Source organism: Stegostoma tigrinum, chromosome 32, assembly GCF_030684315.1.
Source record: "Stegostoma tigrinum isolate sSteTig4 chromosome 32, sSteTig4.hap1, whole genome shotgun sequence".
NCBI lineage: Eukaryota > Metazoa > Chordata > Chondrichthyes > Orectolobiformes > Stegostomatidae > Stegostoma > Stegostoma tigrinum.
This window is the reverse complement of record NC_081385.1, coordinates 20077516-20093143: the sequence shown is the minus strand read 5'-3', so window position 1 is coordinate 20093143 and position 15628 is coordinate 20077516. Positions and strand designations below refer to the sequence as shown.

General features: G+C 38.3%; 1 protein-coding gene across 1 annotated transcript in view; it reads left to right on the top strand.

Annotated features, from left to right (window-relative positions):
- The window catches only part of LOC125466904 (vacuolar protein sorting-associated protein 26B-like), a 47688-nt gene that overhangs the window by 21851 nt on the left and 10209 nt on the right, over positions 1-15628 (top strand). The window contains exons 2-5 of the mRNA XM_048562046.2: positions 2121-2277; positions 8841-9005; positions 14272-14447; positions 15246-15388. Of these exons, the coding sequence (XP_048418003.1) occupies positions 2121-2277; positions 8841-9005; positions 14272-14447; positions 15246-15388 (641 nt within the window). The remainder of the gene's footprint in view (positions 1-2120; positions 2278-8840; positions 9006-14271; positions 14448-15245; positions 15389-15628) is intronic.

Genomic DNA, 15628 nt, shown 5'->3' with positions numbered 1-15628 from the left:
ATAGAATTCTGACACATTACTTAAAGTTTGCAGAAGGCTAACAAATAAATTGTAGTGAATTTTTGTCTCCAACCCTTCATTATGGAAGTTTTATTCTGTTGAAAAGCGCAAATTAGTCTTTAGGACACAAGGGATTTTCATTTTGATTCATCCTGGGATGTGGTCATCATTAGTAAGGCCAGGATAGGGTGACTGTCGCTAGCTTGTCTTCAGAAGTTGAGTGAGCTGCTTTCTTGAATTGCTGCAATACATGTGGTAAATTACTCCCCAAGAACAATGAAGAAACATTTGTAAGTTTGTTACTCGGTGATCAGTTTTCAAAAGGCCTCACACTTTTTATATAAAACACAAAAGGATAGTTGTGTTTTTCTATAACTGCTGCCCTTTACCTAGAAAACTGATGGATTGATTGTGCGCCAAACAGGCAGCTTTTGGTTTATCAGGCTCTTAGTGTGTTGTTAGAGTTGTACCTATTCAAGTAGGCATGAATTGTTTCATTGTCTGAAGTAAATGGATTTGGATGTAGTTGTTGTTAAGAATATTTTGATTTTGGACCATGTCGAGGAGGGAAGTTGATTGAAGCAGCTGAATGTGATTGGATTGTACACTACCCTGAGGACATCCTAATGTCCTGGGACTGAGAGTGTTGACCTTAGCAACCACTGTCATGTTCGTTTGTGCAAGATATGACTGAGAGTTTTCCACCAAAACCAGAAAGTATTTGTTGTAGTAAATGCTTGTTAAGTGATAATGGGAACGTAAATAGTCTAAAATGTGCCGTCTATGCTGGAAGCAAGCCATACGGGGCAGGATTTGGAGACAAGGGAGTGGGTAAATAACATTGAGGGAGGCGTTTGCGCTCTGAAATTGTTAAACTTAATGTCTAAGTTTTCCATCAAGATTCCCATTGAATTTAGCTTTTGTGGGCTGCTTTGTGCCATACTTGTGCAAAATGCTGTCAAAGGCAGTCTGTCTTGCCTCCGCTCTGGAATTCAGCTGTTCTGTCCATGTCTGAGCTTTGACGAGGACTGGAGCTTGATGGCCCTGGTAAAACCCAACTGAGTAGCAGTTAACAAGTTATTGATGAGTAAGTGTCATTTGTTAGCTCTGGCAATGACGACTTCTATCACTGATTGGGATTTATCCTTTTTTTTGTGGACTAAGTAAGTAATTTCCCACTTGTGGATGGATTCCAGTGATGTAGCTGTAGTGAAGTAGCTTTGCTTGAGGCAATATAATTTAATTACAGTAAATAGGTTAGTTGTCGAATGGATTGTGACCATCTGGGAGGCATCTGGTTTAATGAGCTAACAATTGAAAATGCTTGAAAATATTGAACATTGATATTGCGATCTGTAGCTTAATTTTTAAAGTATAAAAATACAGATTTAGAAAGGTATTGACAGTGAGATTTTGAAATTCAAGTCTTCCTGAAATGCTTGCATAATTTTGTGTATTTGTGCAAATCATTGCAATATTCAGAATGGTTTCGGTGTTCTTCATATTCTGTATAATTGTGGAACAATTCTAAGTAAGATGTAATTGTTTGCATTGCCTTTTTTGAAAAATCAATCCAATGACGAAAGAAGGTAGAACTTGCAACTGGATTTGAGCAGAACAGATTTACTGTGTCAATGATAAATATTGCATTAGATTAAAGTAGAATTTGTAAGCAATTTTGGATTTTTTTTTCTGCCTGAATATCTGTTTGGGAATTCCAAAAAAGCAAAGTTTATTTTTGCACACAACCTTTTTACCAGCTTCAATTAACAATGGTGAACAAGTGGGCAGCAAATTATGAAATAAAGAAATAATCAGCATTTTTTTAAATCTAAAATTGTGAATTGCTGAAAACCTGCAAATTTTTGAGATTAGATTTTCTGTGAAGAATGTCTCCCTTGTGAAGTGTGACAGTCATTGCAAATTTGGTTGAATTGTATTTCTGTAGATTGGATAACGTAAAAGAAGCAAGTTGGAAAAGTCTAGAACTTGTTAAAATTCAGATTTTCATGGTGTAATTGTTGGTTATAGGAGGCAAGCATATAACTCGGAAAGGAAAGTTTTTAAATGTTTGAATGCTTCACAAGATATATAATCAAAGTTTTGCTTTCTGTTAACAGAATTGTACTACGACCGAGGGAATCACCATGAGTTTGTGTCTTTGGTAAAAGACCTGGCCCGACCTGGTGAGATGACACAGTCCCAAACATTTGATTTTGAGTTTACACATGTAGAAAAGCCTTATGAATCATACACTGGCCAGAATGTGAAGTTAAGGTAAGCCCTGCCTCAGCTTCAATCTTGTGCTCTTGTGTCTTTAAAAAATGTAAACTGGAATTTAAAAATATCATGCAGAAAAGATTATAATACTTATGAATGGTAAAAATTATTTAACCCCCCCTAGCTCCCTGGCTTTAACTCAACATCCAATGAACAAGCCCCATCACTGCAACAGTTATTTTAAATGTTTGAATATTTTTGCTTCCACAACATATGGAAGTGTTTCATATGTTAATTACTGTTTTAAAAGATCTTAACTGACATCAATCTTTAATTTGCTTTTTACCCATTTGGAGCTGTGTCTGAGACTGAAAGAGTTAATTTATGACGACCAGTTATGTGGTTTGGGATTGTGTTCCCCAAGATATGGAAGAAGGGGTGGTTCAATTAGTGTTTTAAATGATTTAAAAGGCTTGACAGTTTCTCTGTCTTAAAAGAAACACCGGTGAGAGAGCCCAGAAAAAGAGAGCATGTCTTGGCAATTAGACCTACACCATTCAAGAGTTCTGTTAGAAAACATCACTTCATACAAAGGCCAGTGAAATCTGGAACACACTTCACCAAAAGAGGCTAGTTTGCTTGAAAATATCAAAACTGAGATGATAGACCTGTGTGTGGTAAGGGCATTACGAAATGAAGGGAGGATTAGAGTTAAGGCACAGGTTACAGCCATTATTTAATTGATTGGTAGAATAAGCTTGATGGGTTAAGCTACCGACTCCATTCCTATACCCTTTTACTTTACTTTCATAGTTTAACTTGGAATTCCTGTTCCAGGTTTAAATTTACCAATTATTTTACGACAATAAGCAATGCATTTCTCTTTGAGATCAAGTCATTTAACAGTAGAATTGCTCATGGGTCTCTTAGCTTACGTCATAACCCAGATATTTGCAACTACAGTCACTTTCATGGTTCTTCTCTGCACTTGCTTAAGGGCTTGAATGACGCCCTGTGTCTCAGTGGTAAAAATTAAATCCAATAACTTGCGGGCAACAAAAATTTACCATGGGCTTATACGGATTTGAATGTTTTAACATTCTATTTGCTTTTTGTTTCATGCTGTGGAATTACTAAATTTAAGTGTTAGGAGATGAACTGATAGTACGACAGGACAATCAGATCCTAGAATGAAATCTGATCTGATGCATAATTTTTTAAAGTTTTAGTTAATCTGGTGACCATTCATTGAAACGGTCACATGGACTGCAGAGTTTCCTTAACAGAACAGAAATTTATTACACACGAGATGAAAACAAAAAAAAAATCAAATCAAATCAAATAACCTAGAGAGGGAACAAATTTTTTTTAATCTTAAGAAAAGCTGCAAAACAAAGTTTCAATTTATTCCCCAACACCATTACTTTAGAGCAAATCAAATCTTGAGAAATAACCTCTCTGTTTCATATCTTGAAGATCAATTTGTCTGATTTTCCCCAGGTTTCATCATATGGGTATCGGCTGTACATTCGTAATTTCACCTTTAATAAATTTGACACCGTTACTGGAGTTTGCATGTTCCCTAGTAAAGGTGAACTTCGTATTTTACTTTCACTTCAACAAAAGTTGCAAAAAATTCCTCTTGCTCTTCATTGCCCCAGAAATATAACTTCAGCTAGCTAAGAGACTTTTATAACAAATGCCCCTAACAACACTCAGTATACATGGAAGCAGTGGATTAATAAAAAGTCCCAAAAAACCTATACAAATTCAATAGAGGTGTGACCAATGAGTGCAAGGTCATCCACATACATGGGACAGACAGAATCTGTGAAGAGCTGCTCCTCCGATCACTTCTGTTTCTAATGTTTTTCCTAGCTGCAGAAATTGTTCCTGGAAAATCAGTATTATGTCTCATCATTTTTGCACAAGTTTGCATTGAAATGTTTTTGTTAATGAGTAAGAAGATTACATGGGTGGGATATTATAATCAAGGCGGCAATGGAATGCTGACCTTGATATCTAGAAGACTGAAGTTGTGCTGGTTAGATCACAGTTGGCGTACTGTAAAGATATCTGGGCTCCATACCTCAGGAAGACTATGGAGGAGTTTGAGTTTAGGCCACAGTTCACCCAAACCTATTGAATGGTAGGACTGGCTGGAGGAACTTAATAGCCTATTCCTGTTCCTATGTTTATATTAACTTTTTAAAACATTTATAGATTCCAAATTAAAAGACTTAATTACATATGTATTACAATCTTTAATACTTCTGCTACGTTATCTAACTAAAGAAGAAACTCCTTTAAAAAAATATATGAATGCAGAGGTAAAATTATTACATGACTGCATCACTTAATACATGCACTGGTGAAAATCAAAAAAGGCAGCTTTCAACAAAATTTCACAAAGATCCTTTACAAAAGTAATTATCCTGGCACCTAGTGTTTCTTCCAGTTGTAAGTGAGATCATGGGACATTTCTAGCATACTGTTTTTTAAAAAAGATTAAAAATAAAGAACAAAGAAACCTACAGCACAGGCCCTTCGGCCCTCCAAGCCTGTGCCGATCAAGATCCTCTGTCTAACCTGTCATCTATTTTTCTAACGGTCTGTGTCCATTTGCTCCCTGCCCATCCACGTACCTGTCCGAGTGTTTCTTAAAAGACGCTAACGTGTCTGCATCTACCACCTCCGCTGGCAACGCGTTCCAGGCGCCCACCACCCTCTGTGTAAAGAACTTTCCACGCATATCTCCCTTAAACTTTCCTCCTCTCACTTTGAACTCATGACCCCTAGTAATTGAGTCCCCCACTCTGGGGGATAAAGCTCCTTGCTATCCACCCTGTCTATACCCCTCATGATTTTGTAGATCTCAATCAGGTTCCCCCCTCAATCTCCGTCTTTCTAATGAAAATAATCCTAATCTATTCAACCTCTCTTCAGAGCTAGCACCCTCCATACCAGGCAACATCCTGGTGAACCTCCGCTGCACCCTCTCCAAAGCATCCACATCCTTTTGGTAATGTGGCGACCAGAACTGTACACAGTACTCCAAATGTGGCCGAACCAAAGTCCTATACAACTGCAACATGACCTGCCAACTCTTGTACTCAATACTCCGCCCAATGAAGGAAAGCATGCCATATGCCGCCTTGACCACCCTATTGACCTGCGTTGTCACCTTCAGGGAACAATGGACCTGAACACCCAGATCTCTCTGTTCATCAATTTTGCCTAGGACTTTTCCATTTACTGTATAGTTCGCCCTTGAATTTGATCTTCCAAAATGCATCACCTCGCATTTGCCCGGATTGAACTCCGTCTGCCCCTTATCTGCCCAACTCTCCAGTCTATCTATATTCTGCTGTAATTTCTGACAATCCCCTTCACTATCAACTACTCTACCAATCTTAGTGTCATCAGCAAACTTGCTGATCAGACCACCTACACCTTCCTCCAGATCATTTACATATATCACAAACAACAGTGGTCCCAGCACAGATCCCTGTGGAACACCACAGGTCTCAATTTACAGGTCTCCAATTTGAGAAACGCCCTTCTACTACTACCCTCTGTCTCCTGTTGCCTAGCCAGTTTTTTATCCATCTAGCTAGCACACCCTGGACCCCATGTGACTTCACTTTCTCCATCGGCCTGCCATGGGCAACCTTATCAAACACCTTACTGAAGTCCATGTATATGGCATCTATAGCCTTTCCCTCGTCAATCAACTTTGTCACGTCCTCAAAGAATTCTATTAAGTTGGTAAGACGTGACTTCCCCTATACAAAACCATGTTGCCTACCACTGATAAGCCCATTTTCTTCCAAATGGGAATAGATCCTATCCCTCAGTAGCTTCCCTACCACCGACGTCAGGCTCACTGGTCGATAATTACCTGGATTATCCTTGCTGCCCTTTTTAAACAAGGGGACAACATTAGCAAGTCTCCAGTCCTCCGGGACCTCCCTCGTGTCTAAGGACACTGCAAAGATATCTGTTAGGGCCCCGGCTGTTTCCTGTCTCACTTCCCTCAGTAACCTGGGATAGATCCCACCCAGACCTCGGGACTTGTCCACCTTAATGTCTTTTAGGATACCTAACACTTTCTCCTTCCCTATGTCAACTTCACCTAGACTAAGCAAACATCTATCCCTAACCTCAACATGCGTCATTTCCCTCTCCTTGGTGAATACCGATGCAAAGTACTTGTTAAGAATGTCACCCATTTTCTCTGAATCAGCGCATAACTTTCCTTCTTTGTCCTTAAGTGGGCCAATCCTTTCTCTAGTTACCCTCTTACTCTTTATATATGAATAAAAGGCTTTGGGATTTTCCTTAACCATGTTTGCCAGCAATATCTCATGTCCTCTCTTAGCCCCCTTAATCCCTTTTTTCAGATTCGCTCTACATTCCCAATATTCTTGCAAAGCTTCGTCTGTCTTCAGTCACCTAGACCTCATGTTTGCTTCCTTTTTTCTCTTGGCTAGTCTCACAATTTCACCTGTCATCCATGGCTCCCTAATCTTGCCATTTCTATTCCTCATTTTCACAGGAACATGTCTCTCCTGCACGCTAATCAACCTCTCCTTAAAAGCCTCCCACATATCAAATGTGGATTTACCCTCAAACAGTTTCTCCCAATCTACATTCCTCAGATCCTGCCGAATCTTGGTATAGTCGGCCTTGACCCAGTTTAGTACTGTTCCTTTAGGACCACTCCTATCCTTGTCCATGAGTATTGTAAAACTTAGGGATTTGTGGTCACTATTTCCAAAGTAGTCCCCTACTGTAATATCACCCACCTGGTTGGGTTCATTCCCCAGCACCAGGTCCAGTATGGCCCTTTCCCGAGTTGGACTACATACATACTGCTCTAGAAAACCCTCCTGGACACACCTTACAAATTCTGCTCCGTCTTGACCCCTAACACTGAGTGAATCCCAGTCAATGTTGGGAAAATTAAAATCTCCCATCACCACCACCCTGTTTCTCCTACACCTTTCCATTATCTGTTTACATATTTGTACCTCTATCTCACGCTCGCTGTTGGGAGGCCTGTAGTACAGCCCCAGCATTGTTACTGCATCCTTCCTATTTCTGAGTTCTACCCTATTGCATCACTGCTTGAGTCCTCCATGGGGCCCTCCTTCAGTGTGACTGTGATATCATCTTTGACCATTACTGCAAATCCTCCACCCCTTTTATGTACCATCTTCTTTCTGCTTCCCTTCTAAATGACATGATACTAAAAGAATCTTTGTTCCTATATAACTGTTCAACATGAAAAGATCTTGTAATCATCCCAGCCATGTCTTTCCAAATCTGATATTTCAAAATATCAGCACGGTGGCTCAGTGGTTAGCACTGCAGCCTCACAGTGCCAGGGACCCGGGTTCGATTCCAGCCTCGGGTAACTGTCTGTGTGGAGTTTGCACATTCTCCCCGTGTCTGCGTGGGTTTCCTCCAGGTGCTCCGGTTTCCTCCCACAGTCCAAAGATGTGCAGGTTGGGTGGATTGGCCATGCTAAATTGCCAAAGGGGTGCTAAAGGGGTGTGTGGGTTATAGGGGGATGGGTCTGGGTGGGATGCTTCAAGGGGCGGTGTGGACTTGTTGGGCCGAAGGGCCTGTTTCCACACTGTAGTGAATCTAATCTAAAAGCCATAAAGCAAAATGCTACTTCTTTTATAGAGTTGATAGCCAGAGACTATTTCCCAGGGCAGAAATGGCTAGCACGAGGGGTCATAGTTTTAAGCTGGTTGGTGGAAAGTATAGAGGGGATGTCAGAGGCAGGTTCTTTACGCAGAGAGTTGTGAGAGCATGGAATGCGTTGCCAGCAGCAGTTGTGGAAGCAAGGTCATTGGGGTCATTTAAGAGACTGCTGGACATGCATATGGTCACAGAAATTTGAGGGTGCATACATGAGGATCAATGGTCGGCACAACATTGTGGGCTGAAGGGCCTGTTCTGTGCTGTACTGTTCTATGTTCTATGTTCTATGTTCTAAAACATCTACATCCCAATAGATTTTCGCTTTATTTTCCTTACGTTCTCTTATGTTCCTCTTGAGAACCTTTTATATTATTGTATGGAGACCTTAGCAAGGAATTGAGAACACTTACCTTCCTCTGACAGTTTTGCGCATTGAAAGGATTGTCAGACTGGTATTACGACTCTGCATTTCTGATGACGAACTGAAAAGAATCTCTTCTTAGAAATGACAGACAGAATGACAGTCCATATGTTGTTGCCACTCACACAGAATATTTTGCCCTTGGTTTTCACCCCAGTAGTTGCCAATTTTTGATTTTACTTGTTTGTTTAATTGGACGCTGGCACCCTGATCCAGCCCACATAGGACGGTAATGCCCCATGAATCTTCTTTAGGACTGTAGTAGCTTAACAGGATTTATCAACTCAGGACAACTACGATTGGCAATTAAGGTAGTCTTGCATTGTATTATGAAACAAAAAGCAATAATTTAAATATGGCTGTGAATGTCAGTAGATACTGATACTAGAGATGTAATAATAATATCTGAGGAAAAATTTATAGTCAACCTTTTTTTTAACAAGGAAAACCTCAGATCATGTTTTCTTTTCTTCCTAAAATTCAGGTACTTTCTAAGAGCAACTATCAGCCGTAGATTGAATGATATTACAAAGGAAATGGACATTGTTGTTCACACCCTCAGTACCTACCCCGAGATGAACTCATCCATCAAAATGGAAGTTGGGATTGAAGATTGCCTGCACATTGAATTTGAATACAACAAGTCAAAGTATGTACAGTGAAATCCTGTTGTAGGCAATTGTTTGGGATGATTGAAAGAAAGCTGCATATAGTCAGACTTGTGAATTAGAGGTATATTTTTACTAACTATACCTGGGTGTTTCTACAGTCTGGTTATATCAAATTACATGTCACATATGCCTTAGCTACTTTGTAAGTTTGATGCATGGATCTAAATATTGGTTCAGGTTATGCACACACAAAATGCAGAAATGTTGGAAATTCAACATTGCCAACTTGGGTAGTTTGGAAGAGAGCAGCCAAGACCGAATGCCATGTAATATTGAATGAGGAGAAGATCAAGCTCAGTTGTGATCCCCCCCCCCCCCGCTCCCCCAGATTCAATCTTATTGAGAGGACACTTCAAGTAGTAGAATATTTGAGAAAGGTGGTTAGTGGGGCAGGCTGGGGTATGAGGTCAGAAACATAACTCTAAATGTGACATAAATCCTAACATGCTTTTGGGCACTCCACATATTTTAAGACAAAATATGAAAGACTTGGGATGATTTTAACTCCCTCAAAGCCCATCCAATTGCACAATTAAAATCAGACCCTTAATTTCTAAATACTTAATGATTGAGTTTTTCCACACATGGAGCACCCATATACTTATCAACAGATCTGGATATATGCAATTCTTTTTTCTTCAGAGTTGTTTTCCGTACAAGAGGATTTCACTGTTTGTGGATTTGACTGTGGTTGAAATGATGTGTACATGGATGCAGTATTGAAAGATGTTTAAAGAGTGTAGGATCCAATTCTCAATGGGATTCTTATGGGTAATTCTATCTTTCGCTGGCATGGAATTAACCACCACCTATACACCCTGCCTTATATTCTTTAGTATTGATGTCAATGGAATCTTTAATCAGGTGAAGTTCTTGAAAAGTGGTCAATTCAATGAACAGATAAAATGGAGACTGTTAATTCCTTCAAGCTCCAACTGAACTCCTGTGTCTGTCATTAACAGCAGAGATGCTACCTCTTGCATAGGTATGATTTAAGATTTTATGTCCTATATGTGACTGCATTTGCACTACCAGAAGAAGTTTTCAAGTTCAAGCAGATTTGACCAAACAACCCAGAAGTGATCATTTGCCTTTTTACTAGGCTGTAACAGTAAAATTTATGGCAGAAACTGGTGTTTCTTGATTATAAGTTACGGAATCAAATTCCTCCGCTCTGCTGAAGATCCCAGTTTTAGCTACTGTGGATACTGGTACCGAGCAGTGTGAATAAAACCATCAGCTGGTGCTTTATACATGTCAATGACTGCCTCGGGAACAGTGGAAAGAAAAGTTTTGGGAACAGGTGGACTTGTGTTTCCTCAAATGTAACAAATGTTCTTGCCTAGCACATGTGAAAATTCATGTACTGTCATATATTTGCTAAGAAAATAATGTTTAAAAGATTATTGAATCTTATTGGGTGCCCCCAGCTAAATAGTGATGTAGTCTGTTTCATCACTGATTTCATCCATAGATAGATGGATGGCGTTGAATATACCGGTGATTCTCAAAAATTAGGAGTAGTAGTTCAATAAAATTACATTAATAAAAGGGAACATATGCTGATCTGTGAACCTGTTAGCTTGAATTAACATATCTTTAAATTATGGATGTCTATTTTTTTGAAGAAAAGCTTGTTCTTGCTTAACTTAGGTTTTGACAGAACTATTTTGTTTCCAACACCTTCCAAAAATAGATCCAGGAATGGATGCAAAGTCTGAATAGTAGGGCAAAGCTGAGAGTAGCTGTCAGTAATGTCAAGGAGCCTGCATTTAAACACGATTTATAGATGGCAAGGAGAAACCTATGTAACTGTACACTTGAGAAAGAAATGTGGCCATACGTTTTGGAGGCCGGAGACAGTACTGCTGCAAATGTCCCTGGCAGAATTATCCTTAGCTGCTTTATCAGTGACCTTTTCTTCATGTGGTCACTTCATTTCTGATTTCCTATTGTGGAGCTGCTTTAACTCCTTATAATGAAGACTGTGCAAACCTACTGTCATATTTACACAGCTCCTAGGCTTAAGTTAGCCAATGGTGCCATGTCAGTGCCAGGTAATGTTGAGGTTGTTACAGTCTAATCATCTCTGCTCCTCCTCCACCACCTTCAACAGCACCATTCCTGCTAAGTTCCCCACTATTCTGGAGATCAGCACTGATTATACTTGATAACCAGCCGTAGCAATATCACAGTTAGAACAAGCTAAAGGCTGACAATTGAGAGATGAGTTTTTCACCTCCTGGTCCTTTGAAACATCACGGCAATGTATAAGGTTCTACTCAGCAATATGATAGGATGCATACTACACCGTCTGGATGCAGCCACAACCAGGCACTGTGCCACTGGACTTTATGCCTACCCCCTCACCATGGCAAACTGTATTTGCAAAGTATATTATCTGAAGAATGGGCTGCAAAGTCTTTCCAGGTCATGCTATCATGAATGAAACAAACAGCAGGACTGCTTAATCAAAATCCTAGTATTCCCTGCCATACACCATTGTGTGCACGTCATCAGTACAAGTACTGCAGCAGGTTCAGAAGAGAGCTAACTAGCATCACCTTGGGGATGGATAATAAAAATACAGTGCTGACAGTGCCACCCACAGAGATGGAATTTGAGAGTCACAGGGAACATTCTATATAAAACATTTTCTGTATGTACAATCTGTAATTCCAAAGTATTGAATATTAATGAAATTCAGTAGAATGTATTTCCGATTAATTTACTTTAAAATATCAACTTTATTCATGCCGAATACTTAGTGAAAATATATGCAATCAAATTTTCCTCCCTTCTAAATTGATAGTTTTAATTCCAAATGACCTAGTTTCTTCTTTTTCTTAGACAGAACATCATCTTGCTAGTGGTTTAGATATTATGGAGATTTTAAAATTACTGGAATGCTGGAGTGCTGTGCTGATTTTCCAGTCTACTTTAAGATTTGCCAAATTTAGTTTTTTCATTTTCTTCATCTTGTTTAAAAGAAGAAATTCAGTTTGGTTTAGTACATTGAAGCTTTGAAGCTTGCATTATATCCTTTAAGATTTGACTTTGCTTTCACATCATTTTAATTTTTTTTAGGTTTGAAAGTAAGCCTGTTTTAAAAATGTATTGCTGTATGAGATACAACCCCGTATCAATACACAGCAAAGTGTATTTCATAAGTATAAATTTAGAAGAATGTGGGTGAGTGAATTAAGTTTCTTTCAAATGAAACACTGATTAGTACTGGTGGAATATTGAGTTTATTCTATTGACTTTGTTACTGCAGTTTCTTCTCATTTCCTTGATTGTTAAAATTTGTAAAACATTCGTTTTTAATAGACCATTACTGATAGGATAGTAGATATTAGTGGTTCCCACAGGATGATGCAGCATGAGAATTTGCTCCCGTGTCCAGTATTCTCATGACATTGTTGGAGTGGTGCCCCTGATCACTGCGATTAGCTGTTTGGATTCAGTGGTATGAGATATCAAAGTGAGGGATTAAAAACTGTCCACAAAATAAGGCTTATAAAATTTAGCGTAAAAAGAAATTAATAATGAACACCCAAACTTAAACATAGCTGGTGTGAGATTATTCATCTCAAAGTTTTGCCAAGTGATCATGCCGAATCTTCAATGTCTGCTTTGCTAAAAATGACACTAAGTTGAAGCTTTTTATCTTGCACTCATCAGAACTCATGCAGTAAAGACTTGGAAAGGGGACACCAACTTTTACAAAGAATATTACCATGTCTTACAAAGTAATCTGAGGTACTAAGCATTGCTCGGGGCCAAACATGGTGACCTTTCGTGAGTTTATAAGGCTATCTTGTTCAAATGAGCATTTGCTGTATATTACGCAAACTCACGAAAGAGTTTATCAGAAGGCAAAGGTATTTCAAAGATTTGAACAGAAGGTGAAGCTAGCTATCTCCCACCGCTACTACGCAGTAAGAATGCAAATGGTTCCTTAACTAAAGGAACGCTACTGTCAAGTCACAAAGACATTTTGCCTACCATACAAATGAATAATGCATGAGTTTGAGTATTGAAGTAAAATCATATATCTAGATTGCGCATGAATGGCATGTACAATCATCCCGTGTTTACAAACCTCAGAATACCAATTCCAGTATTGTATGTGAGCTCGCTATTGTTTGCTAAACAATTCTGACTGCATTAAGAATTACTCCAGAAATCAATTTAAGATTATCAGCCAGGCTCGCATTCTGATGCATTCATGTACATAAGAAGTTGTATATGTTAACATATGTAATCTGGTGCATTTTAGACAAAATGCATTGGTATGTTGTACTTTTCTTAATTAGAAAAGTATCATGCAGAGGATATTGCCAGTTACTTCTGCATTTTTCATGGCAACACCACATCCAATCAGAATCTACGTACTTGGTCTGAATTTCTTTCACTGAGATTGACAATTCATTTTCTTGCTGCATCTCCATGCCAACCTTCGTCCAAAAGTCAGCATCCTCTTATGCTCTATAAATTGGTGTTCCATTTCTAAGTTTCATCTCTTGAATTTCAAAACAAATAAGTGCAAGCCAAATAGCTTTGACACGGTCTCTCTTTATAGCAATGTTTAATTCCGTTCTATGAAGCAACTAATTACATTTAAAAGTTTTTTTCGGTTTAGCATATTTGCCTGTAGGCCTGACACTGGTGTTAATATCTGAACAAATGTCCCAAAAGTGGAATATCCATGTTTAGTCCACTATACCATTTTGCCCATTTTTTTAAAAGAAAGTCATACTAATTAAGCTTTTAAAAGGCTTAAGATATGTAAACAAAATGTACATTTAAACTGAATTTGTTATAATTAATTTCACTTCTGCAGGCAGCATTACTAATGAATCTAAATATGTTTCTTGTATATTCATGATGTTTCAATTCTGATATTTGCATACATGCAGAATCTCAGCTATCATCTTACAGAAGAAGCTGTGTGTATTCTGAAAGTTGACAGGTCTTGCACTGCTTAATTGTGAAGCTATGGAGAAATGTAGCACTATTTCCATCCCATTTTGTTTTGCATTTCAGTTCTAAGAACGGTGTGTGAAAATTATTTTCTGGGTATGTATAGTTCTTTGTCTCTTACAATATATCTTCTGAATTTTTTGCACAGATGTGGATATAATATTTTGAAACAATCAAAGGAAAAGGAGTATTCCAGTGCTAAGCCATAGAAACAACTATGTCTGATTATACAAACCCTAATATCTCTTCTAACACTAGGTACCATTTGAAGGATGTGATTGTGGGAAAGATCTATTTCTTATTGGTTCGAATCAAGATCAAGCACATGGAGATTGACATCATAAAAAGGGAAACTACAGGAACTGGACCAAATGTCTTTCATGAAAATGACACAATAGCAAAGTATGAAATAATGGATGGAGCCCCGGTGAGAGGTTTGTCTCAAAGCTTTTGAGCATATTTTTATTTTCTCTAAAGTATAGAATTTGTCTTCTTGGACAGTTCACTTTAGCAGTAGTGTCTCTGTGCTTGAAAGAAGATTAGCTAATGTGTGGCAAGACAACTGAAATATCTCCATTCAAAATGAGAGATATTTTTCTCGTTACTTTTTTCCTCCTTTTTTAGCCTCTATTCTTAAGATTTCAGTCCTTTTTAACAACAAAGAACACCTGGGGGAAAATAATTCTAAAATAGATGTTTCTTCTTACAAATGTACCCAGCATTAATCAGCCACCTAATGTTTGTACAGTAGCCCTGGCCTGGTCACCACCATCTTGTGAATGTAGCATTGCCATCATAAGTCAGACCGATTAGATATGGCTCAGTCATTTAAAATTGCATAGTCATATGAGGTAAATGTCCTTTAAAAATTCCAACATTATTAAATGCAGTAAATTATCTATGTAATATCTTCGTTATCTTCTCGCTTTGTAATGCACAATCATGGTGGTTTGAATCATTACTAAAATTATGATGACTGATTCAATCGCAAATCACTATTTGTGTCAAACAGTAGGAACCATTGTATTGGCTTTCTTGTCAGTTCAACCAGTAACAGACACCAGTCATATCACATTGAATTAAAACCAGAAAACCTGCATTGCAATAGTATGATGACCAGGGCTAAATTATCTCTTGCTAGTGTCTCCTAATTATTGTATGGTAAAAAGAGATATTATAATTTTGATTAGTTCATTTGTACATTTTTTTTGAATAAATCTTTGTTTTTATAGGTGAGTCCATTCCTATCAGGCTTTTTCTGGCTGGATACGAATTAACTCCAACAATGAGGGATATCAACAAAAAGTTCTCTGTACGATACTACCTCAATCTCGTTCTTATTGATGAGGAGGAAAGGAGATATTTCAAACAACAGGTAGGTACTTGTTAACTAGCCGTTTGAGTGATAAATGTATGCTTTAACATGACCATCTTCTATTCGCATACCTAATTTCTGTTGGCAGACATTACATAATTAACTCATGATTTGAGGCTGGTTTGCCACTTTCAAAGAAAAGGTTTTATATTCTCTGAAGAGTGGGCTTCCAGATGCAAAGAGGCTCCTTTATCTCCTCTGTTACAGTCACAACATCAGTGGTTAAAAATTATAACGTTT